Source organism: Ptychodera flava, chromosome 3 (assembly GCF_041260155.1).
Source record: "Ptychodera flava strain L36383 chromosome 3, AS_Pfla_20210202, whole genome shotgun sequence".
Classification (NCBI taxonomy): domain Eukaryota; kingdom Metazoa; phylum Hemichordata; class Enteropneusta; family Ptychoderidae; genus Ptychodera; species Ptychodera flava.
This window is the reverse complement of record NC_091930.1, coordinates 30,075,899-30,103,231: the sequence shown is the minus strand read 5'-3', so window position 1 is coordinate 30,103,231 and position 27,333 is coordinate 30,075,899. Positions and strand designations below refer to the sequence as shown.

Genomic DNA, 27,333 nt, shown 5'->3' with positions numbered 1-27,333 from the left:
ACAAGAAATTGACTTTATGTAATACCCCACGGCAATCTTACTGTAAAATTCCCAATGAAGCCTCGGCTTGTATTAGAAACATTTTTGAGGGACCCCTGGGATCACGCACTGAATAATGGTAATGGCCACGCGCCTTCAGCGGCCCTGTCCAGTAAAGTCTACTTTATGCAATAGCCATGATCGACCCTCTTTACCGGTTGGCCACCTTTGGTGGCCCACTAGAATAAAGTTGACTCTACGTAATGGCCCATGACCCTCTTAACCGGAGGGCTGCCTTTGGCGAACCACTCCAATAAAGTTTACTTTATACAATGTCCATGGACATGAGTTGTCTATGGAAATGAAGTTAAAAATTGCCTTACAGTCGTCCAAATTAGCAGACGTTTCAATGGATGTGGCTGAGAAGTTTGTGCACTGGCATCTCTGTAACACGAATAAAGTGCGCCGCGTACCGGAGTTCAAATCCAAACCATGCGGGTAAATTTGACATATGGGTTTTGGTTATTTTTCAGGGGGGGGGGGGGTCATCAATTTTTTTCGTCTGACAAAGGGGGGGGGTCATCTTTTTTTCACAAAAAATGCAGGGGGGGTTCTATATTTTTTGAACACGGGCGACAAGATTTTGCCGCCCCCACCCCAGGCTCGTAAAACTGAACGCTCCCTTATTTCTGCTCCAATGCAATGTCTTTAACAAGGAAAGGTTTGTACGCCAAGAAGCACTACTCAAGGTGTGTGCACTTATATCAGCTGTCAATAATTGCGATGAATGCGGGACATACCTAAGGTGCAGGCTGTAGATTCGTCATTCCCACGCATTTTTGTTTTTGTTTTTTCTCGTCCGGCGACGTGGGCGGCGCTGTTCATGATGTGTCATCGGTGATGTACCAGCTCATCCCACAACGACGTCCGAAGTGAAAATATTCAGCTCAACGAACGTCAACAACATGTAACAGAGATTCGACAGGACTTGGTGGCGTTTAGCGGGCGAATGAGCAGAGTTCGTATCACAAAAATTACCTATGAGTCACAGGGGCGTGTGTGAACATACGAACATGCAGATATACAAAAACAAACACGCTGACAGGTAACAGGTGATTAACGAAGCATTGGTTTGTACAAGATTAGGGTCATTTATTTTCCATTTCAAAATTTACAATGAACGTATCAAATCATCAAGGTAAAATATATATAAAAAAATGCAAACAAACAAATAAATAAAAGTGATAGACAATTGACTGTTGGCCAAGCGATAAAGAACGGAAAAGAAATGTGCGAAAAGGCGTTATATTCATCAAACAGGTTCATCTTTTAATTTTGTCCCAAAATATATGTAAATATCTATTCCAGGCTAAGTTATTCTAGACATCTGATTGGCGCGAGCATGGGATTAGAGGACACGGCCCTTTATAGGCTAAGTGAAATCGGGTTTACAATGGGTCTTCTGCATAGGTCATAGCCTTGACCTTCTTGACCCCTTAGGTTGCTAGTGATTGATTTTTTTCTGTGTCCGCTAGTCCTTACTCTTGCAATCCAGTGTAAAGCTACTACGCTAAACGTGGAAGGTATAAAGTAATTACGGGATATATTGCGCATGATCCGATGAAATTTAACATTACAAGGGGATATATCCAGAATCAGTCCATCACCTCATTTTTGTTTTGATATCGCTTTACAGAATCAATATCACATGTAACATTATTCATTTCGTAAATCCTCTTCTGGTTTAATGATTGAAAATTTCTGCGCCCCTAATGTAAACCATGGAGGATAATCCGAATATATTGGAATTGTTTTATGTATGCATCACGGTCAATCTGACGCTAATGAGTGTGACAGCTTGTCGCTCGCTGCGTGGTGAGGCCTACGGTATAATGATTCGCCTGCTCTACCCCTACAACCTAATCACGAAGTCTTTCGCGTGGGTGCATGGTATGGTTGCCTCTACAATCATTGGATGGAGGGTTTCAGCTCATTTGGGTAATCGCTGGGTAGACACCGGCTTCTCCAATTTTTTTTCTAGTTCAGTCTAGAAGCTTCCCTCTTCGCAGACTACACTACAAGAATCTTTCCTACTGACTGGCGGTTTGTCCACATATCGGTAGTTGTTTCATTCACCTCATAACGGCTGCAAGGCTCACCGCTCACCTGGTTCCCCCCGTGTAGTCTCTGCTAGCGACAGCATCTGTGACACTGCAATAAAAACCATAAATCAAGAGATATTATTCGAGTTTCACTGTAAATGTTTCTATTTTTAAGTGTTTTTCTATATGAAACTCTTAGCACGGTGCGTGGCCGGACATAACACAGCACAGTGGTGCGCCTATTCATCTGTGTACCTACAAGGCGTGTATGGCACAACGCATGTCTTTTTTCAATTGATTTAACAATACTTTGCGCGATCACTTAGTAATATAACGTTTGCTTTCATCTTAAAGCCTTTAACCGGATACAAATACAATAAGATGAAACGTCCAAAATAATATTTTAATACGGTATAAAACGCTTACCTTGTCTCCTATTTACATGATACTCAACTGCAACAAAACATATAATTGGAGAATGTTATAACCAATTTTAATAATTTCTTTGGGCGATAAGTTGTTTCAGGGTGTTTATGTTTCCATGGTTACTACATGTACACATATATTACGTACGATTATGTGCATATACAAGGACTCTTTGGTTGGCGCCATATTGTTTTGTCACGCTAGTTGAATTAGTCAAACGATTTCATATTGTCAAACAGTAGCCTTGTGTTACAGAAATACGAAGTTATCTGTAAACACCACATTAATCACATGTGATAACTGTATATATTGGGAATATTTGACAAAAAACTTGCCTCGCTGCTGCCGTTCAGAGTAGCGCTGCCGTTTTTACGTCGCCGCACTAGTAAGACTACGGATATGGTCACCGCGACCAGTAAAAGTACTCCCAATGTTACTGTTACTATTATTATCGCGTCAGTGTTCAGTGCACCTGCTGTAATAAAACGACAGGAACGCATACCATTAACATACAGTCTGATTATTTTTTATTTTAAAATTGCCCCACCTTCAATGTACCTCGCTAAAGAATTGACTCGCAAAGATACGATACCATACATACATACATACATACATACATACATACATACATACATACATACATACATACATACATACATACATACATGCAGCATGCATGCATGCATGCATGCATACATACATACATACATACATACATACATTACATACATACATACATACATACATACATACATACATACATACATACATACATACATACATACATACAGACATACATACATACAGACAGACAGACAGACATACATACATACATACATACATACATACATACATACATACATACATACATACATACATACATACATACATACATACATACATACATACATACATACATACATACATACATACATACATACATACATACATACATACATACCATTTCAAAATTCATGAACATCATCGATACAGCCAATATCATTGTTACGCAACTCATCATTCTATTCACCTTCGTAATATTATTGACAACATTACGGTATGTATGCATTATGGTGAATTTGTCACCATTGGCGAAACTAAACTAATATTTAAAGTGTTCTATTATGCTCTCATTCGCGTTTTACTTTAAAGCAATGAAGAAACAGACATTTCGCATTCCTATAGTAGGAAATCGAAACTTACTTTCCAGAGATACTATTTGAAAAAGTTGGGTGTCATCGGATGAGATGCCATTTGAAGCTTTGCATGTGTATTCCCCATAGTAAAAGTCACTGACAACGGTCACCGCCAAACTGCTGATGATTCTGGCGCCCTCTATCACTTTTGAGATCTTCCGGTTTTCTTCCCCATCCAGGATGGGGTAACTTTCCTCGTCATACCACGTGATATCCGGTGTTGGCATACCGTCGGCTGTACAGTCCATAGTTACTGTATCACCGATTTCGGCCTCAAAAGTTCTGATGTCTTCCGGAACTATTGTAGCCGAGTCTATAGAAATTACATGTATGGAATTTTAAAAGTGTTTTTGGAATTTTGATGTTAAACATCCAATTTTAAAACAATACATTCAAGAGAATACACGGTCTTCAATGTAAGATTTATTAAAATTACAAAATTTGTGTCGTGCCTTGGTCATATTTTCTTTTTAATTCCAAGAAATTAGCCCTATTATAATGTATTTTGTCTTGCAACATTCGAGCTCCAATCTTCATAAAATAATGCTCTGCTACATAATTGCTAATCTATAAAATCATGAATACGCGTCTGTACTCACAGACTACAATAAGTTCCAGATTTTCGGAAGAGTGTCCCTCGCTGCTGTCGTAAAACAGGGTGGTAGTGCGACATTCGTAAGTACCACTTTGCGACCGGTCTACAGCGGATATATTGTACTCAAGAGCGCTGCCATCTTCCTCCTCGACAAGGACGTCGTCGGCGCCAAAGGTCAACGTCAGTTTGTACGGCGTGGGCAATCCATCCATGTACTGACACTGGAGGATGACATCCTCGCCCTCCATTAACGTCGTTTGAGGAAGAGCAGTCAGGTTGACCTGTGGTAGATCTTTGGTTAGACAACGAGATAAACAAACATTGTTTTAAAAAATCACTATTAAGGTGGTTGGAAAGGCTATTTTTGCACCAATTCTTTCTCAGAGTTAATGTCAAGTTGCAAGTGTTAGAATCAAGATATTTAGTTCAAATTTTCAGGATTACTCCCTTAGTTAATATTTTCTCCAAAGAATATGAAATTGTATATTTGCAGCCATGATTTTGAAATATGACACCAGCAAATATTAAAATTTAATTTTTCATATTTTTTTACATATTTGAATTTCATAATATTGGATAGTATTAATATTACAAAATTAGTTATAAATATGTTGACACTATTTATTGTAAGATTTGTACGGCAGGATTTGTAAATAAAATTTGTTTTTATGATTTTACATGGGTTTATATATCAAAAAATTATTAAAATTCTTTCAAATTTCAAAATGTTATTTTTCAAAAGTACTTCAAATACAGGAAAATTGTGCCGTACAAATCTTGTCTGTAACCTTGTTAATAGGCTGTAAAAAATATCTCATTTCAAAGTTGGATTAAATTGGTATACAATTATGTAGGAAAACTGTTATTCTGTCAAAAATGTTGAAAACAAGCCATATTTGCACCCCTCTTTTGAAGTCATAGAGCAGTTTTTTTTTATTAATCTCACTTTTGACACCTCTTTGACACTCAAAGAATCTAAAAATGCATTTACAATAGCAGTCACTCACTCTGAATGCCAGCACCACCTTGTCAAACTTTCCTGAAAAACAGCAAATAATGACTTTCCCTTTTCAAACATTTTATTAAAAGCTAGGGGACCTCTACCATAGTTAATACACTAAAGACTCCCCAACTTCTTCTTATTTGGTCAGTTTTTCAGAAGTTTTAACAGGCTATAACTCTGCAATGCCTTTGTGCCCAAATGTCTAGTTTTTTTTATTCCACAGAGAATGTTGACTACTTTTATATTTTAATAGTTTTGTTGAAATTTATAACTGACGCTCTAGCCAATCTACTTAATCGAACTTCGGAAGTCAAAATGACCTTAAAAGAATTCAAATGTTTACCTTTTTTGTGGGTGTCTGTCTTTTATGTTTATATTGGAGTTCAATAACAAATACCATCGGAACTATATTTGTGTGGGGTACACACTTGGGGGTAGGTTCGGTTAGAGAGAGACAGAATAGGCCGGAGACAGCTTTGTATTGTGTCTTAGTATGACCAAGTTCAAATCTTGACCTTTATTACTATCACAGGTCCATATATACAGTGTAGTATGAATAATCATTAGAATCAATGAATGACACGACTAACTAATGACACGCCCAATGCATAATCTACATAATTAGTAAAGGAAAGGGTGGGCGGAGCTACACCATACACGTGATTCCCAACATCCTCCCGCCAGCAAGATAAAGTGTTTCAAAAATCTTACACAACTGAATTCAAAAATGCAAAAAACAACACGAAATAAATCTCAAGAGTAAAGTGTCTATGATAAGCGTAAGATTGGAAAGAATAATCTGAAAGATCAATGGCGGTTGGTGTCTAATCATGCTTGATAAGAAAATACGCCTGGTACGGATTAAATCACAATCTGCTTCTGTTTGTGGCGCGTGATACAAACTTCAAAGAGAACTCTAATGCAAAGCCTTATATAAACTATACTTAATTAAATCCTTCTTACAGTAAAGGTTCGTTATAAGCTTTAACGGAAAGAAACTACAAATAAGATGACGGAAATACTTTGTGTAAACGTTACATTAATCTCTAATTCAAAAAATAACTGTAAGTTACAATCTAACGGATGTTCATAGCGAACGTCAAATGAAATCACAACTGAAATTAGTTCAAAAAGTTACAAATCTCACAAACTAAAGTAAACTCTAAAACTACAAAGCAGTCACTGAAGATAGTGAATGCGAGTCTGAAACAAAAACTTACTAATACAGAATTGATGACATTTCCTTTAGTCGTTGACGGGCTTTCATAGCCGCTTCACGAACTGGTCGTGAACTAATCACGCTACTATTTGTAGTATGTGCACCTTTGTCAGTGTCGGCGCACGTTTCATTATTTTCAACTTCTGAATTAACTTCTAATGGATACAATTTAGTGATAGGTCTACTAGTTTTGCCGGTACGCGTTCTGATGCAAGCGGAACGCACTAAACCATCATTTCCTGTGTTAAGTTTTTCAACAATGGCAAGAGACCACCTTATCCGTGGGACAGATTTGTCTTCCACTAGAACAACATCACCCACCCTTATCTGATTCTGAATGGCTCCCTTCCCTGAAATTCGATCTCTTTCACGCAATGTGTTGAGGTAATCTTGAGACCATCTTTTCCAGAAATGAGTGTGAATTTTGCCTAAATACTCTGATCTCCTCTGGAGACGTTCTTGGCTACCAAATGTTGGGTCATTTAGCTCATCTTCATCGATTGAGTAATATGGCAAAGTTGTGATAAGACGACCATGCAACAAGTGTGAAGGGGTCAAGGGTGAAAGATCGTTGGGATCGTTGGAAAGATAGGTCAGTGGACGATCGTTCAACGTAGCTTCAATTTCAGCAAGAACTGTTTGTAACTCATCGACTGATACGAACGATCGACCGAGAACTTTTTTGAGGGCAGTTTTAGTCAAGCCGATAAGTCGTTCCAAAAGCCACCAAACCACGGCGCACGTTTGGAATGAAAGTCCATTCCACGCGACAGTTTGCAAAATAGTTCCGTACTGGTACTGATTTCATCATGTTTTCTATTTCCGCCGCGGCTGATAAATATGTGGATCCGTTATCCGACATAATTTTGCGCGGCAGGGAGCGTCTGGCGGCGAACCTCCTGAAGGCTCGTAAAAATGTCTCGCTACTGAGGTTTGCGACTAATTCTAAATGTATGGCTCGAGTAACGGCACAAGTGAATAACAAATGTACGCTTTTGCTCAGACTTTCCTACTGAGACATACACTGCACCAGTAAAATCCACGCCAGTAACAGTAAAGGGTGGAGCATCACTCAATCTACAACTCTGTAGGGGTGCGGGGATTGGTTTTCTGTAGGATTTGCCGCACACTATCCGACAGACAACGCATCTTCTCATATTGATTTTACAAACGGTCGAATTTGTGGAATCCAAAATCTCTGCCGAATGTGTGTGATTGTTGTCTGTGATCCGGAGTGTTTTATTTGCCAATGAGCGGCGATCACTATCAATTTTGTGAAGTGATTTTCTCGGGGAAGGAGAAGCGGAAATTTAGTTTCCCAACTTAACGGCGCGTTGTGTAGCCTACCACCAACACGAACGAAGCCTTCTTTGTCAATAAACAAGCGAAGTTGGTGGGCTAATGGGCCAGCTGATTTCTGTTTATCGTTAAGCGCCTTAATTTCTGTGGAATAAGCGCGCCTTTGAGTATCACGGATCCATAAACTTTCAGCGGCGTTGATTTCTTGTGCGGTCAAGGGATCAAGTTTACGGTCCTTTTCCTCGCTCTTCAGATTGTTCACAAATCGTAGAACATAAGCGCTTACGCGTAATAGTCTAGTCAAGGAGCTGTAGTCCAGTAGAATCTATGATTTCGGAGATACCGACATGAGTAGCAACAGGTTGTTCACGCGTACTTTTGCAAGCTTCTGCTGCGTTAATTTCATCAGTGACGTGTAACACTTGACTATCAAAGACTTCGCAAACTGGCCAATCTCCCAATTTTAGCCATTGTGGTCCATGCCACCATAGCGTGCTTTCAGCCAGTTGTGACGTCAGAATGCCGCGAGACAATAGATCGGCTGGATTATCAGTTGTAGGACAATATTTGTACTCACCAATGAGTTCATTGGCCTTGATTTCAGTAATTCGATTGCTAACGAAACATGGCAACTTCTTATTGTTTTGCAACCAGTATAGGACGGCCTGACTATCAGACCACAGATAACACTTGTCAATACTAATTTGTTCGTTGAGACTGGAGTGAACAAATTTCAGAAGACGAGATCCTAGCAAAACTCCCATGAGTTCTGCGCGTGGTATTGTCAAAGGTTTGACTGGAGTCACTCTACTTTTGGAAAGTACAAGGGCAGTTTCGCGCGTCTGCGGATTGCGTAAATAAACTGCTGCGCCGTAGGCCTTCTTGCTAGCGTCGGAAAACGCATGTAATTCAAATTTGCTTTCATTGGTATCTGAGTTGAATGGGTAACGTGGGATTTGTATTTCGGAAACTGTTTGTAATTCGTGGCATATCTTAACCCATTCGTTTCGGAGATCGCTCTGTAGCGGTTCGTCCCACTGAAGTTGTGCTTTCCACAATTTCTGGACGAAAATCTTAGCATTGATATGTACGGGAGTAATGAAACCGAGAGGATCGTACAAACTTGCAGTTGCTCTAACAATTTCTCGTTTCGTAACAAGTGGTTCACTTTCTGTTGTTTTGTCTAGTTCTTTATCTGGGTAACGAAGTGAATCTGAATCTGTATCCCAGCGTAAACCAAGTACATTTGCGATGCTGTCTGAACACGGAATATTTGCCTTTGCAACAATTTCTTTCAACTCTGCGCAGTTAGTAGCCCACTCGCGAAGATTGAAGCCGCTTGATTTCATGAGATTAATTGCCTCGGTATGATAATCTATGAGTTTCTGTTCAGAGTCGCGTCCACTCAAAACATTATCAACATAGATATTTTTGCTTAGATCTACGGCAGTTTCAGATCCATCATTTTCTAAGTGAAACTTGACGGTTGCGTTCAAAATGAACGGCGAACATGCGGCACCGAACAACACGACTTTAAAGCGGTAAATACGAAATGGACTGTTTGGATCGTCAGGGTCCGATAACCACATGAATTTAGTGAAATCACGATCGGACTCCTCTAGGCCTACTTGTAAGAATGCCTTCTCGATATCTGCGGAAACGCCAAATTTGTGCATGCGGAAACGGAGCATAATCGAAGCAAGATCATTTAGTAGCGATGGCCCTGCGTCTAAGCAGTCGTTTAAACTGGGGTTGTTTCCGACCTTGCAGCTACAGTCGTAAACTATTCTGATAGGCGTTGTATCGGAATTTTTCTTTACGGGATGATGAGGTAAATAATGGCCTGAACTTACATCATCATTAGTAACTATCTCTATGAAACCGCGTTCCAACTGATTTGTGATTAGTTTGTCGTACACTTGTCTAATCTCCGGTGTTAATCTTTGTACCATCGCACGGGTTCGTTTTTCGCAAACATTTCTATTTGTCGGCAATGCGGGGTGGTCTTGGCGCCAGGGAAGTTTAGCAACGTATCGGTTGTTTTCAGAGCGGAGTTTGTTTTTGGTATAACTGTCATAAGTAACTTCCTGTTGACTAACATGGTCGTCAGTAATGCCAATACTCTCAACATTCCAGAAGTTTTGAAGCAAGCTATTTTCCCCAGAAGTATGTGTGGCAACATGCATTACAGTAGAGGTGGGGAGGGAACTGGAATTTGGATGTGACAAGGGCCCCGACAACAAATAACCCAATTTAGAAGACACAGCAGTGGGTCCCTGTCCACGGATAACGTGATCGCCAACAAATGAATAATAGAAATCTGCTCCTACCAAAATTGAAACTTCGAAATCATACGCATCAGATACAGGGTGTGCTAATTCCAACTCTCGCAAATATGATAATCTGACAATACTAGCACTAGATTTCAAATGGTTTCTAAGTGGTGTAGTTATCTGAGGTACAATTAAAGCACGTATATTAACATTACAACCATTAGGTATAATTACCGTAATTTCTGCAATCTTCATTGATCGTAAACCAGTGGATTTCGCTCCAAGTGTGGAGACGTTTATGAGCTCAGAGTCACAGTTATTAAAGTCTATACCAATTGCTCTGGCGGTACGTTCAGTGATGAAACTTCTCTGCGATCCGTCGTCAAAGAGCAGCGTTGCCGATTCAGACATCGTTGATCCTCTAGCCTTGATGTCTGCGATGGCGGTCTTCAGTAGTACCGATGAATTTCTGCTGACATCGGACGATACCAAGGTGCGAACGTCATCCCTCGTTGCGGCTGGGTGTTTTGGTGTTTCTCCGGTGCATATTGCTGTGTGGTGTTTGCGCTTGCAGACCTGGCACTTGAATTTCGATTTGCAGTCTGAAACACGATGAGTACCACTAAGGCAGTTGAAGCACAGTTTGTCTCGTTTGACGATTTCTAGTCGTTTTGTCTTGTCGGTGACAACCGTGCAATCTGTAGGTTTATGCCCTGTCTTCTTACAAAACGCACAATGCTGTGGTTTCGATGCTTTCTGACGAGTTGTTGTCAGAAAGGCGGCGGTAGCAGGTGGTTGATCGGTAAGATCGAGTTCAAAGTCAATAGTAGTCTCACCTGCTCTGTCGGCTTCTATTTCTCGTTGAATTGATTCTCTTAGACTTGTTAATGTCCAAGCTTCATCTCCCTTGTCTCTGGAGATCTGTTTTCGGACGTTCGCAGGCAATTTCTCTAGGATTATCGGAATCAGCAGATCTCCGAAAGTGTCATCTGATTTGCCGAGTGCGTTCAGTCCGCGAATGTAGCCTTCCATATTGTCGTGAAATGTTACTAAACTGTTCAGAGTTCCGGTTGGCTTCTCGAGTTGCCATAACGCCTTCATGTAAGCGTTGATTATAGTCTGAGGTTTACCATACCTTTTCGTGAGTACGTCGACTGCTTGCAGGTAGTGGTCGTTGGTCAGTGGTAACCTTTGGATGGCTCGTTCTGCTTCGTCACGGAGATGTGCCCGCAAATATTGAATTTTTGGACACCACTTAAACTTGTATCGTTGTGGACGGCAGCATCAAATCCATCTTTGAAACTTTGCCAGGTGAGAATGTCACCACTGAAAGGAGTCAGCGTCAGCTTCGGCAAGTTGACTTTCCTTATCGTTTGTTGACTGGAATCTGGGTTTGACTTACGTGAGTGCTCTCTGGTGTGGACTGCTGGTGTTGGCTGGGGTTGAAGGATTTGCTAGGCGTTGTAGAAATCCCTCGAATCTCACCACGTCCTCGTTGACTTTAATCACGTAGTCGTCTGCTTCTTCGAATTCTCTGTTGTAATCGTCGTCGTCTTCGATCTCGTTGAGGATTTGTTCATCTAAGGCTTTGATCTCCTTGATTTTCGTCGCCATACTCGCGATGGTAGCTTTCAGCGAATCGATCTTGCTGGGTTGTAGTGGAGTATTGGAGGTGACGATTTCTTCAGCCTTTTTGGTAAGTTTGGTCATCTGCGAGCGGTGGCCCCTTCTGCAACGTTTGTCTTTCTCTGTGTTGGAGATCTTCGTATCCTGGTCTCGGCACCAACAAATGTGGGATACACACTTGGGGGTAGGTTCGGTTAGAGAGAGACAGAATAGGCCGGAGACAGCTTTGTATTGTGTCTTAGTATGACCAAGTTCAAATCTTGACCTTTATTACTATCACAGGTCCATATATACAGTGTAGTATGAATAATCATTAGAATCAATGAATGACACGACTAACTAATGACACGCCCAATGCATAATCTACATAATTAGTAAAGGAAAGGGTGGGCGGAGCTACACCATACACGTGATTCCCAACAATTTGGGATAATTGGATGGTAAAGTAAGGTCGTTTTAAGCTGCAAACGTAAGCTTATCTACTAAGTCTGTTTACACTCGCACACTTGCTTTTATGAGTTATTTGTAATATTGCAACATTCAGCTATATACCACCTAACACTTTTGAGAAATTTTAAAAATATGAAAATCCAATTATCCCGAATTAGTTTAGTCGTGTTAGCAATAAAAGTTACATGACCCAATAAAACGGAGCCTATTAAGTTACAATTTCCGAATGCTTTTATGTACTTCACCATCCAGTTGTATTGCCTCTTAGTTTTGCATAGGGTTCAGGCCAGGTGGATAATTTCCTGACAAATATAGTTTATTTAACAGTGTCAAACGAAACTATAAAAGAATGTACGATTATATGTTTCCAGACATCTAGCTAACAGTTTCATTTCTCGAATACTATCGACTGAATATACATTACATGCATGTGACTAAAGCGTTTCAAAGTGAGTCCGGAGTGAGATTTTCTGTTCTATTTTCCTAAATAGTTTGACTATCAGAACAATCAATGCCCCAAAATAAGTTTGAATTAAAAGCTTTCAGAATCTCCCTCGATAATGGCATAAAAATATGACCAGAAATTTATCTAAAGGTTCTGGTTTATGTTGTACCATTCATACTAAATGGCAGGTTTGAAAGGATTGCGAAGATTGTTTTTAATATTTTGATCACCTTGAATCAAATTTCGATAAAAACAGAGTTATGGAAAAACCCTTTAACATTACTTTTAACCAACATGTAACCTAATTGTAGAAAGTCATGACCATTCTGTTTGTGAACCCCCCGCTGTGAGTGCAAGTTCACCTATTTTTTTCACACTTACATTCCACCACGAGGCCGACAGTTCCCTCACCGATTCCCTGTGAACCGTCATAGAATCCGTTGACAGCAGTGCATGTGTAGTTTGCGGCGTCCGTCCGGCTACAATTGTCGATGATCAGAGTTGGCCCTTCCGATATGATAACTCCCTCCCTCTGCCAGGTGTGACTGTGCGGTTCAGGGTTGGCATCAACAACGCAAGGCAGTACGGTATCTTCGCCTTCTTTGCACACCACGTGTCCATTGTCAACATCAGGTACATCTGTGTGTACAAAAACAGTTGACACTCATGATTCCTAAAAATTAAATTGCTAATAAGTATTAATTTGTAATTAAAACGATATATTTACAAGTTTTAGAATAGTCTAGACACTAATAATTCCTTTAGATTAAATTGCTACAATTTCCCATTAATTTGTAATTAAAAACGACATATTTGCCTTCTTCCGGTATTTTTAATTGAAAGCGCGGAGAGAAGCAAACATAGTTTGTCGCATGCATGAGCGAGACATACTTCGGACTAGATTGACACTTGACAATAATTAACGTTTTTCAAAATAATCTAATTAACTAGAAAAGAAACAACAACGACACAGGTCCCCCATTATTATCATCTAAGCGTTCCTCGTAACAATGACACTAATTGTACTAACGATGGCTTTTGTCTTTAAATAGTACAATATCTCGTTGCGTAATCAACCAATAAGGCTGTTTGCGGTTGCAGATTAATATGGCGGCACCCACGTGACGTTGGACACTGCTGCAATTTTTATTCCCCGTTGCGCGCTGCATAACTGTTGTTCCAGCTTGTCGTCTGTGCATTTAATGTTTCTTTTCTTGGTGTTCATTTTTACAATGGCATCAGTAGAATGTTCGTCGTTCTCGCTTGAGTAAATTCTAAAAATGTAATCTAAATTTGCGGACGAATATCCATTTTTGCTTATAACCGATGACGTCATTTGTAAACAGCCTTACTGAAAGAATGCTAAGGGGAGAAAGAAAAACAAAAGTTAGTAAATCGATCAATTGAATTAGATCAGGCGGACCGAACTTACATTGTACATCTACGTAGGTTGTCTTATCTCGTCGTCCAACCGATCCGTCCCAGTATGTTGTTTCACCCATACAAGTGTAGTTGCCGGTGTCTGTTCGGTCGGTCTCCTCTATTTCAACATAGGCGCCCTCACTTACGTTCCAGTTCGGTGTCAGCCAGAAGACGGTTCCGCTGGGGTTCGATTCAACGGTGCAATTTGCATAGTATGGCTGCCCTTCGATTACGAGGCCATCGTTCGCTGAGTAAACGACCGGTATTGATATGTCTGCAGGCAACAAACAACAGCATCTGATTCAGTTGCGAAGCTAGTACAGAAAGGGATTCTCTCTGGTGTATTACTTATGTTAAATCTAGCCTAACATGGGAAATGCACTTGAATCGCGGTAGTGTGCGTCTTTAAAGTGTCAAACACAAAAAGGCTTGAAAACACCCATACACACACACGGGAGCATAAAATTTGTAATTCAGAAACACGGGAGCCTACAGTTGTGCAATTCGCATGGATCCAATAAAGTGTCGATTGAATTTTTCCATTTGTTCTATGCATGTCTAAAATGGTTCACTTACAAAGAATAAAAGCCGTATAAATGTCAGAGGTACTCATTGCTAATGAACTATTTATATTCTAATTGAATGTGCATGTTTTGTTTTCTAGTTTTAAAAAATACAAAATTGAATTATCTATACCAAACGCATACATTAACTTCATCTATGCATTAATGAAGTCAATGCTAGAAGCCAGACTCTTGTCATGTGAATTGAGGACCCGCGCGTAATTTTCTAAACCTAACTTTCCTCGTGTCTTAATCAAGTTCGGATCAAAGTCAAACATTTTAAGTAATAAAGCATACCCAGCGGTGGTATACCACGAGATTTTGACCAGTTCATGACATATATGCACGAGCAATAGCGAGAGCTTATATGGCAAGAACTGTTCAAAACGGAATGGTATACCGTCGCAGAGAGGTTGTTTATTGCTATGATATCATAATATTGAATTAAAATTATGTCGTGAAGCATCAAAAAAGAAACTCATCTCTAGCTGAGAGCTCGAGCCTATTCCAAACGTCCTGTGTTGCGAATATAGCACGGTTATTTACACGTCTGAACCGACCAGATCGCAGCACATCATATGCACGGACAACTTGATAGGATATAACCGAAAAAAAAAGCCCACGTACATTGAACGTCAACGAATATAGTTTCGTTGGCTTTCCCCTGGTCACCGTTCCAGAATGTGTTGTTAGCCTGACATGTGTATTCACCGCTGTTCTCCTTACTGATGTCATCAATCACCAAATCGGGACCCGCCATTACCATATCGCCATCGTCGTCATACCAAACAATATCCGGATCGGGATTTCCCTGCGCGTGACACATAGCCTGGTAACTCCCCTCCTCAATTGCTTTCCCATCGGTTGAGTCTGTTATTGTAACATTTGGTGAATCTGCAGTTTAAAAAAAATGTTATCGGTCATGATGTTCTTTCAAGCGTTGTGTGTGAACGACAAGTAGTTTTATTCGACGTGAAAGTACTGACATACTGGCCGGCATTTTCGATTTTGGATATTCACGGGATGATGGTACATCATGTCATGCTAATGACAAATTGATGGGTATCCAATTTCCTAGTCTCGGCACTCGCAAACATTGTCACACTAAACCAGAAAAATAGCCCTTACTAGCAGAATGTATAATTCTATCAATATAACAAACTAATACGATTTTCAAAGGTCAAAGGGCATTCTAATCTAGCATGAACAGAATCATGCAATTAAAAACCCGTATTTAATTTGTTGACGAAAACACAAATACGACCTCTTTTCATAGACAATAGGGAAAATCTCTCATACATCTTCCCGAAAGTGTATCGACCTGGGCGTTGACATGACAGACAAGCAATGATGACTTTTCACATGTCTGCGTATTGCATTGCGTGTAATTATCAATACCGCCGCGATATTCTTGAAAAGCTAAAAATAAACGCGGTATCGCATAAATAGAAAATAAATAACAACTTTCACTACAAAAACACGGCAGCTGTTCGTGCCTGCTGCCTTTGTCTTGTCGTCTGCGTATTGATGCTGATATATATTTTAACACTTTCACCGCGGGAGGGCGCATTCTGCGCCAACGGCCAGACTGCGGGAGGCGCGTAAACGCGCCAAGAACGTACGCGTTTATATGCGTTCGATATACGTTGGTTTTGTTTGATCTACATCATGTTTGTTGACTATTTCCTCAAGCCTAGCGTAGTGTACGAGGTAGAGGTCAAACCTAAATGAGCATGCGCGCCAAATTTGTAAACAAATGCCGCCATATTCGATCATTTCTCGGCCGTGATTTGTAAGGATCGTGTGATCAGTTGTTGTTTTTCTTTCAGAGGGTATTTAAAAATGGCGGTGCGGGCACAGTTTAACACCCACTAAGCCCTTGAGCATGTTTTTCTAGACGCTAATAGTGGAATTGTCACTGATCGTGAAACTGAACTCGACGGAGATAACGGAAGTCAAATTTCAAATTACAACTCTAATACCGAACTTGAATATGTTCCCAAACCAGTTGAGCAAAGACAGAGATCGCAAGCAAGACAGGAAGGTAGGCAAGCTCAGCATGCTGAGAGAAAAGTACGACAAAGGGCCGGTGACTAATATCACAAACGTTGACGGTGTATCCTGTAGATGTTGTACGACATCAATCTATCAATGACAATTACGCATCAGACTGGCTACCAGTATGTAAGCTTATATATAATATAGCTCTCTTTTGAATGTCAGATGATACCTGTTTTTCGAATTCGAACTTGTAATAAATATGCATATTAATCTCATTTATGTGGAATATGTTATAGACTATGTATTCCCCCTACTGAATTTGAGTTGATAAACTTCAGTAGTAATTTGTAAAGTGTTACGCTGAGAAAAATACATTTATATATTGAAATAACAAAAATGCAACATTTTTGATTTTTTTTTTGTAAAATCCAATATGGCCGCCATGATCACGTGATCTTCAAGGTGTGTCACATGACCTTTTGTGCATTTTTATGATGCTCTGTCATATCGCAATACTCACTGAAAAATTTGTCCCGAATACTGTAATAATTACAAAGATATAGCACATGCATGTAAATCAATATTTATAAGGCCATATTTCCATAGAAAACTACGCACAGGAATGCTCGTATAAAAATTAATACGCAGTGAAAGTGTTAAAGTGGACAGAATTTAAACGCCTAACAGGTCCAACAAATACAGGGTTCGCGAGATGGGTGACTTTTCGCTGCCGGCACTGTCAGCATGAGCTTTCTCAGTATTACAACAGTGGCGCATTCACTTGTTACTCACACTGCACATCGATGTGGATGACAGACTGCGCATGTTTCTCGGTCCCGTCCCAAAACGTGACGTTGGCCCCGCACGTGTAGTTACCAGCGTCGGTTCGCTCGGCTACCTCTATGACAAGCTGTTCGCCGTCAATTACCGTGCCGTTCGGCGTAATCCAGTACATCGAGCCTGGCGGGTTGGCGTCCACGGAACAGTTTGCATAATACCGTTGCCCGTCGATTACCTTGCCGTCACTGTAATCATAGATGACGGCATCGGATATATCTGAAAAATAAACACGTCGCATGATTTTTTCATACCAGCCAAAGTCAATTCCAGCTTGCGTCATTTCAAATTATTCATCATGATATGTTATAAATAGTACATATTTAGCATTTTATAGAAGTAATCCCGAAAAACCGTCACTGTATGAATGATATAGCTGCCCTCACTAAATGTATCGGTGCATACGTTAATCCTCCGCCCCAAATGCATTTCATTAGCTACTGCTACAAGTCACAAAAAAACAAAGGAATTTTTGCCCTGAATCAACATTTCGTGAACATCTTATCCGTCTTTTGCAGTCGTTTCGGAGCTCGCTGATCCCATAATCAAGTTACAGAGTAATTCTTACGTTTAACAGACTTACGCACTTTAAGAAATTGTGCTGTTCTCTGATAAAATAATACCAAAACTTTGCTTAAAGGGGGTGGTCGTCGGAACTCTGCTCAAAGGTTGTCAGGGACCCCTATGACCAATGTAAATTCTGTAACTAGGGTACGGTGGCGATTGATGAAAGTCGAAACATGCTTGTTAACAATGAATATCATAAAATTTAAACGTTGCAGCTTTGTTGACGTGATGCATCTGGATATCATGCATGAAATACATTGTTTGTAAACAAGAACGCCGCACACGCGCAGTTCCGACGACCACCCCCCCCCTTTAAAAGTTAATTTGTTACGAGATGAATATTTATCTGTTTATTTCACCGTTAGAGTGCTCATTTTTTACATTAAACATTACTTGCATATATATTTGATTACATTACAGAACTTAATGCCAATCGGTCACTCTTTTTGCCGTGCTTTGTGAAATACACATTTGGCAAGTAAAAGAAAGTCATCCGCAAACGATATCGACTATTTCACATTTTTTTGCTACGAACAACACGGATTTAACCCTGATTGACCTTTTTTCCCCTCGTCGCGGGCGTATGTTGGCCTCAAGATAAAATAAAAAAAACTTACACTGGACATCTAGTGTCATCGTTGAATTCGAGATCTCCGAAGAGCCATCCCAGAATGCAACGTTACCGACGCAGGTCAACAGTCCGCTATCGTCTCTGTGTACGCCGTCCAAGGTAAGGGTTGCTTCCGTGCCAACAAGCACGCCGTAAGAGTCATACCACTTGAAGTCCGCCTCCGGATTGGAACGAGATAAGCACTGGGTTGTGTATACTTCTCCTTCGATAACTTTCCCGCCATTTTCATACACTATTGTGACATTGTCTAGATCTATTCGTAAAATAAAAAAAATCAAAGGTGAGGAGGACATTACTTCTATCTGAGCACCAACTTTGGTGCATCGTCGATTGTATTCATAGCAATATAGTCTCTCTCTCTCTCTCTCTCTCTCTCTCTCTATCTCTCTCTCTCTCCTCTCTCTCTCTCTCCTCTCTCTCTCTCTTCTCTCTCTCTCTCTCTCTGATTATCTGCAAAATATACAAAACAATCTAACCTAAAAGAACAACTTACAATATGTAAATCCAATATATTCCTTTAACTGTTCTTGATAACTTACACTGTACATCTACTGTGATATAAGTTTCGTTTTCTCCTCGCTGTCCATTCCAATATGTATTGCTAGCCACACAGACGTAGGTCCCGGCCTCGCTCCTGTCAACCATGTCAAAGGTCACCAACTCGTCTGACCCGATAACTGTGTCTCCGTCAAACCACGTAATGTTGTCGTGTTCGGGATTGCTGTCGAGCACTATGCACTCGGCGACGAATGACTTGCCTTCTATCACCTCCCCGGACTGACTAACATCCCCTGTTAACTGTGACGTCACAATGGGCGCGTCTGTAAATCAAGCAAACAAAAAAAATATTGACAGCCATATCGAAGGTGATACCTTTTGTGATGCACGCTCTCATTTAGTCCTATTCGAGGACACTCCCGGGTATTTTAGTCCGTTAGTCACCATTACACATCAATATGTTCTATTACCACAAGCTGGTCAAGGGTGATATATAAATAATTCATCCCATTATACGATCTTGATTACACTCATAATCGATAGATCGATCGATCGATCGATCGATCAATCAATCAATCAATCTGTTTATCTATATATCTATTTTTCTATCTCTATCTTTCTATCGATCTATTCTTTTTCTATCTACATATTTATCTATCTATCTATCTATCTATCCATCTATCTATATATCTATCTATCTATATATCTATCTATTTATCTATCTATCTATCTATCTATCCATCTATCTATATATCTATCTATCTATATATCTATCTATCTATCTGTATACCTATCTATACGTCAACCTATCAATATATCAATCAACTGATCTATTGATCAATTGGTCAGTCAAATCAAACATTAAACATTTATCGTCCAACTGCAGAATTTGTTGCATTTCTTATCGTCATAACTTCATGACCATATTGTCTTCAAGTTTATATATGTTTATAAAAATTATAACTATTTGGCCACATGGGCGAGAGTATATTCCTCTTGGGCTGGTCTATGTGGATTATGGGATAGGGTAAGAGTTTGTGGTAAGCTGTTTGCTCGAACGCTTGGTGTGTGACTCCTCCCTGCATACACAATACGGCTGCCTCCATTCCTTAAATAAACACCGGTAAGATTTACTACAAACATGGAGGTACAAACAGACTTGCCAAATTTTTTATATTTGTCATCGGTAAAGTAACCAGATTCATGCGACATGCGTTTCAAATCTGCAGACGACGCCATGAATCCAGAGAGTAATATTTGCATTCAATAATGATCCTGATCGTTTTCAAATAAATCTGCTAGATTTTAAAATTGCCCTCATTGTCGGGTGTTGATTGGTATATTGATTGATTTTTGGCAAACAAATGAAAGAAATGAAAACCAATGGGTGAGTCAAAACGCTAACGCTCAAACTCATAGAGTTTAAATGAATTTATCTTTCCGATGACATCACAGAACTTTTAACAATTGCTTCATATTTATTTTAATAATTGTGATCTCCTAAATGAGCACAAACGAAACTACGTACATCAGTTTCGCTCACGGTTACAAACGTGGTCGTGGAGTGACCATGGTACAAATAATAGATTACAAAACCAGAACGACACGAATGTGGTTATATGTGATAAAAAACTACTTATATTTTTTTAACGATTGCTTTGCGTCAGATTCCAATGCCATATTTTATCAGCTGCATAACATTACGATATTTGTCATCCAGACAAGTATGTTAATCCCTAGTATCATCTGCTGCTCCGGAATAAAAGCCAACAACTTTTGTCAATACACCAGTGGCTGCATCTAGGAGCTAAAACTTCAAACTTTTATCGATAGAGCGAATTCCAGTGGCAACAGTGGGTTGTCTGATCTAATCTACACGACCACCTCGGCCAGTGAAGGCAAATACAAGATGCCGAAAAGTCTGTGTTTCTGCTGACATCTTGCAGCCAGGTTTTTCATACTCACTGGACCTTTAGTCCAAGATGAGAAGTGTCCCTGATCCAGTCTTATCACTAAACTTATACCTTAATCAGGTGCAAACACCAACACTAAGAGAGCCCCATTAGCTGTATGCATTCTGCTTACTCAAAATATCATCAAATCCCGAGGAAATGTTCCGAATTCATGTTATTATGCCATTGTGTCCTTGAAAATATCACTACTTCAACCCTTAGTGATTGATTTGGTCCATCAAGTTCAGGCACTTCACACATGTATGCGGCGGCCGTATTTTAGTTGTAACACCAACATATTTTAGTTGTTAAAATCTAAGTTGTGCGTTCATCGACAATGTTTAAAATGTTATCTTGTTTCACTTCGGTAAGAATATTTTACATATGTTGCATTTTACTTCGACACATCTTATTGAACAAAATGCAAAAACAAAAAAGATACAGCTAATTGGGTCTCGATCATGGTTGGTTAGTAAGACGCAAACACGATGTTTTCAATACTTTCGCACATGGATTGTTTTATATATCGGTGAACCGTCGTATTTAATACTTTCGCGATGCTAACAGTTTGTCATATAATTTGACAAAAAGTATCCCAAAAAGATATCATAATCCACCGTTTCGGTGGCGTCTGCAGGTGCTCTGCCTCAAAGACAATAACCTCCTTAAACTTATACCACTATTGCCTTCATCATTGGTAACACGATCATTTCGAATTACTGACGTTAGTAACAAGGATTGTCCTCTATGTCTGGCACGTTTATAGGGCTGTATAATCAAACTGGCAGAATCCCAAAACAATGAACATAAATGCCAGGAATATTTGTAACATTGCATCATAAACATCAAATGTTTATTACTCACACTGAACATCCATTTCGATATCATCACATGAGAGACTTTCTGACAACGTGAAATATTCCAATGCGCATGTCAAGCGAGAACCGTGTTGCGTCCTGTGGAAAGACGTTGACCACTCGTGAATCAGAGAATCGCTCTCGCTGGCCACAGGCTCACCGTCCATGCGCCAAACCAGCGTCCCCGGTGGCACGGCCTTGTTGATTGAGCAGTTGAAATGCGTGATGTCTCCAGCTATGACTGTGCTTCCAGGGACCACATCACACTCGGGAGAGTCATCTACAGGTATTAACAAAAAGCAAAAAAAAGATACATAGTACATAAATACATATGTACGTTGGTACGTACGTATGTAGGTACAGTCTTTTCCTATTGACGTATAAACGCAAGGCGTGGACCAATTATCCACTAACATACCCTTAGAGAAAATAAGGTATGTCGACTGCGAAAAGTTATTTTCTTTTAATATTGTTGTTTAACTACAAAGAACAAAACTTGGCAGATTCATGTTTTGAGGGCTCTTATGTAAATTGCCATATTTATCCATTGTAATCAGATTACCCTCTTGAAATAAAGTTGTTTATTATTGTGGAAATACATTTTGTTTTTGTTTGTGTGTTTGTTTATTTTGGAAGGGGTAACTAGAGTAGGCCTAGTTACCAGAAACACACATAATATCGTGTTTGTTTTACATATTCTGTTTGTTTCATATATTCGTGTTTGTTTTACATATTCTGTAAATGCGTTGGAAATTCTCGACTCAAAAGGTCGATATGAAAACATTAAATTTCGTGTTGACATCTGCTTTTTACTCTAACACCACATAAACTTGACCTACCCATAATGTATAACTCTGCCGTTGATCTTATCGATTTATCCGTAAAGACTTCACATCTGTAAACGCCATCCCTGGCCACTGTTGCGTTGACTATTCTCAAGCTGTATGCCCCAGTACCATAGTCGTCGACTAGGTAGTGGTTCTCATGGAAGACGCTGCCTTCGAATGAGATCCCATAGCCCCCAGGGTCCTCCTTTGTCCACGTCAGGGGTTCCCAATTCCAGTCAAGGAAGCTGCAGTTTAGCTGAGCGTCATCTCCGACGGTCCTTATTGTGTCAACGGGTTCTTCGTCAAACGACAACGAACCTGAAATTGTGAATGTGACGTTATACTACTCATCCACAATGAATCTTGCAATTTCTATAACATTGCTGTGACTAACATGTTTATCATCATCATCATCATCATCATCATCATCATCATCATCATCATCATCATCGTCGTCGTCGTCGTCATCATCATGAACATCACCACTGTACTATTACAATAGTCATCATCATCAACACTATTACAATCGTCACCATCACCGGTATCATCATCATCATCATCATCATCATCATCATCATCATCATCATCATCATCATCATCATCATCATCATCATCATCATCATCATCATCATCGTCATCGTCATCATCATCATCATCATCAAGAACATGGGTTTTCAACTTTGGTAACTTTATTGATGTTAATCTCCTGCAATTATTTCGATATTTTATATCATTAATTTTATATTATTCACCCAGTAATGTACCCCATCCAGGACAGCAATAGATGAAAGAAAACTTTGAACAATATCAGACACGATACAAAGCCGAGTACATCATAGAATGCAAAGTTTGCGTGGTCGACACGGGTCGGTACGTTCTATCACTTGATAGTTTTAGCAATGTCAATAAATTTGTAATTGACGCAAACACCTGGGGCGGTAATACTGGATAATTTGATACGTTATCAGTAACTTTTTGGAGGATGACGCCAAGAAATCCACCGGCATCGACAAAGCTGTAATATAATTTACATTAGGAACGGGATGCGCATAAATATGAGTTTTTGATAAAAAATCGATTTGGGATAAAATTCCGCTTTATATTAAATTGTTGATAATGGTATCTGACACAGCCTAGGACGAATCTAGTAGCCATGTTGATGGAATTATACATGGTTCAAACGTGATGGGCAATAGCAATTTCTAACGAAGAATACAAATTGCCATGCATATACTTCACCCTGGTTTTAGTATTTTTTTTTTGCTATACTAAGTTTTACGTGCATCTGTGCAAAGCTGTCAAAATTTCGCCTCGGAAATAACTACTGTTTCAGTAGATCGTATCAATTTATATCTTTACTTTGCTTTGAATACGACTTATCTTATCTTGGATTTCTTTATATTCAGTGGCACTTTTCTGTCTATTTCATCAACCCACACACTTTTTACTGGGTAGGTGAAAGTTGATGTGGGAGTATTTTGTTTATACATACCTGTGATGGTGACGTGAGTCAGGACGACGAAAATCGCAATTTGTACCGCCGTAGTTTCTGGAGATTATAAACAAGGCAGAAAAGGTCACAATTAGCTACCCGTTGTGATGGAATGAAGGAAACGGAAATATGTTAATAAAGGCACGTATTTGTGTAGTTTAGTCTGGTCGATGTGAGCGCATGACCGAGTCAGTGAACGTGTTTGCATACGGCTGTTGTGTTCAAGTGTTGGTCATCAATCAAAAACAATGTTCATGACCCTTTGAAACGAGGTTGGTTGTGCTGGTTGTCGCTAGCTACGTACTGCAGTAGCGTCAGTCGTGTGTGAAAGTTTTATAAGGTCGATTTTCTCTGAGCGATCTCTGGCAAAGTATACCTGTGTATATTATCAAATTCGAACCGACATTACTTCTGTTTAGGAGACTGCTTTCTTTGACGCTGTCGCTCTTTGTATGCCCAGCTTATCCGTCGAGCGGCTGCGCGAGGGCCCGAAGTCACCTAGTGTGTGACGTAAATCGTTCGCATTTGATATAAGCTATAGGTGTGTCGCTGACAACGCAATTATGCCGGCGTAACAGCTTAACGCTCTTGCGATAACTGCACCATTCTGCCACTTAAAGCTCACAAATGATTAAAATTGTGACGTGGCAATATAAAACTTTGCAAAAACAAGGAGTTTACTTTTGAAATTTTACCATGGCTAGAACTCATGAACACGAGCGACAAGGCGATCCAGGCCGTATACTTTTTTATTTTATACTCCAGTTTTTTGAGGACCGTTCTAAGCGTTTCGTGGATAATTTCATATACAAGAGGAAATGTGGCGATATATTCCAAGCATTGTATTTTTTGAACGGCACCAGCACTCTAGCCATTCTAATTCCGACTTCATGCTAATCAGCTCAGTCAATTCGAACACCAGTCCTAATGACGATCGCTGCTGTCACACGAATATCTATAACAGAAGCAGAAAATGTCGGCTGCAGTCGGTGGCGTCCTTGGACACCGCGTAACTCCCGGTCCATTTATAGAAAGTGGACTTAAACGAATATTTAGCTTTTCGCGGAATGTTCCGAAGCAAAGTATCAGGAGATAAACGACGTTTGAAATAAATAAATAGATATACTCCCTGGTGAAAAAAATATTACGTCAGATGAACTGCGTAAGATATTCCCTGGTATTCATGTGTTAATATGCATCCACACGTAATCGTAATTTGTGCGATGCGGCGGTTGCGGTATCCAAAATAGCCGGTGACTAATTATACTCGCCAGTGTGTGAATATGCAATCACTCACACAGCGCGAAATGTGGCAACGCCACGTAAAAAAACAAAAACACACTGTACAGGCTCGTCGGAATTCAACAATTTAAACTTTTTGCCTCTGTTAGAATTCGACAGACGAAAAAAAACGGCTGTTCATCTGTACGAGAGAATTTAAACATCATACGGTAATTAGTAGCCGACTTACCTGCATATGGCATGGTTACATCGTCCACTGGAACTGCGACTAACTTTAGCGCGCACACACATGGTATAACCCGAGATCCGTTTGTTCTTCGATTGCCCCGTGAGGGCGCCGTTCGAGTCATGTGAACTTAAATTATCCGGGATGTCGTCGTATGGCAGTACTTATTATTTTACCGATCTTTGCTGACTTTTAAAGTCAGCAGTAGAATATATTTGACAGACCGGTAAAATATAAACTTTTTTCTGTCCAGAATATTGTAGGGTAATATTAATAATGGCATCTGCCGATTGCCTTACATGGCAATCGCTGTTACAATGTATAGCAATTTTCTGTTGTTTTTATTTAATTTTCATTTCCCAGCACGTGTTTAATAAGTCAATCTGATGTCCGAAAAATTTCTCTCGCCAGCCAATGGGATTCTCATATGAGTATTACGAAGCCCGCAGAACGAGCCGGGTTATAGATTAAAGTTCTACGGAGCAGCTTGGCTTGCCAGCGATGCGTGTGTGCTACGCGATGTTGCAACCTGTCGGCGGGACCCGTACAAGTGAGATACACAACGGATTGTTACCATTCATTAGAATTCGCATAAACATAATTGTAAAACGTTTGGCGCTGTCATTAAAGTAGGTAATCACTAAACGATAAAATGCGGTGTGGATTTATGCCAGTCCACCAAAAGTAATCATCATTAGCGACAACATTTTTTTGTCAGACCGTCTCGGTTCACCAACACCACAAAGCCGTCTCGTACTCAGCTGTGACAGATAAGTTGATAACTACATGATGTAATTAAACAAAAAAGGCCGCCCTGGAGATGTGTAGAAACATGTTTTCCTGTAATCTGTCACTATTAAGGTTTATAAAGGGAGGGTACTGCATACAATAGAATCCCCTAAGTGACAAAGATATAGTGTAGTGTTTAATTCTGGTTTCTTTAAATTCAAATTAATTTTATTTAGAACGGAAACTCTACCTTTACAGCTCAATTATTTTGTGCCACATCACTGAAAAAAATCGCTATAAAAAACGGTGTTTGGCGGCGTATCTGAGTAACAGTAGCGCCCTCTATGTTGAACATCATTTCTACCGGTTAACCAATAACATGTTGTGGGATGAAGTATTCTACTGAGCATGCTGATGGATTTTTTTTTATTTGGAACTGATGTCCGGATGTCCCGATCAAATATGTTGGAGTTCAAGTTTTGTAGAAATTGACTTACACAAATGCGAAAACCTTGAGTCTTTGTGAATATCGCACTCAATTGATAAACAAATAAAATAAATAGATAAACAAATAAACCATATACGTCACAATCGTGGAAGGTTGGAAAATACATCAGAAATCAGAATTACCAGTGAAAGCTTCACTGTCAGAGGATGGTGAGTTCGAGACTCTGGAACGGTGTTGTGTCTCTGAGCAAGGCACTTGTCTGATAACATTAATATAAGTAATCACCATCTTAAAATTTAAACATTGCGCCATAGCAAAACGCCTATGTATGAAAGAATTTGTGACCTGTGTTAAAATAACGAAATCGAAGATTAATTTCACTCTATTGTTACATGTCCGGCTTATAAGGAACAGCGGATCCACTTCTT

The 27,333-nt window shown here is 39.8% G+C and overlaps 1 protein-coding gene across 1 annotated transcript; it reads right to left on the bottom strand.

The window, feature by feature from the left end:
* Window positions 1-1,106: 1,106 nt before the first annotated feature.
* Window positions 1,107-25,797, bottom strand: LOC139129817 (hemicentin-1-like). The gene is made up of 15 exons (XM_070695498.1): window positions 25,732-25,797; window positions 24,261-24,317; window positions 22,781-23,086; window positions 21,949-22,221; window positions 19,174-19,455; window positions 18,621-18,887; window positions 17,392-17,655; window positions 15,226-15,492; window positions 14,046-14,309; window positions 12,995-13,252; window positions 4,303-4,590; window positions 3,711-4,016; window positions 2,843-2,982; window positions 2,508-2,534; window positions 1,107-2,190 (listed from the first exon to the last, which is right to left on the bottom strand). The coding sequence occupies exons 1-14, from the start codon at window positions 25,742-25,744 to the stop codon at window positions 2,520-2,522; spliced, it is 3,000 nt and encodes a 999-aa protein (XP_070551599.1). The 5' UTR covers window positions 25,745-25,797; the 3' UTR covers window positions 1,107-2,190; window positions 2,508-2,519.
* Between the last annotated feature and the right edge of the window lie 1,536 nt (window positions 25,798-27,333).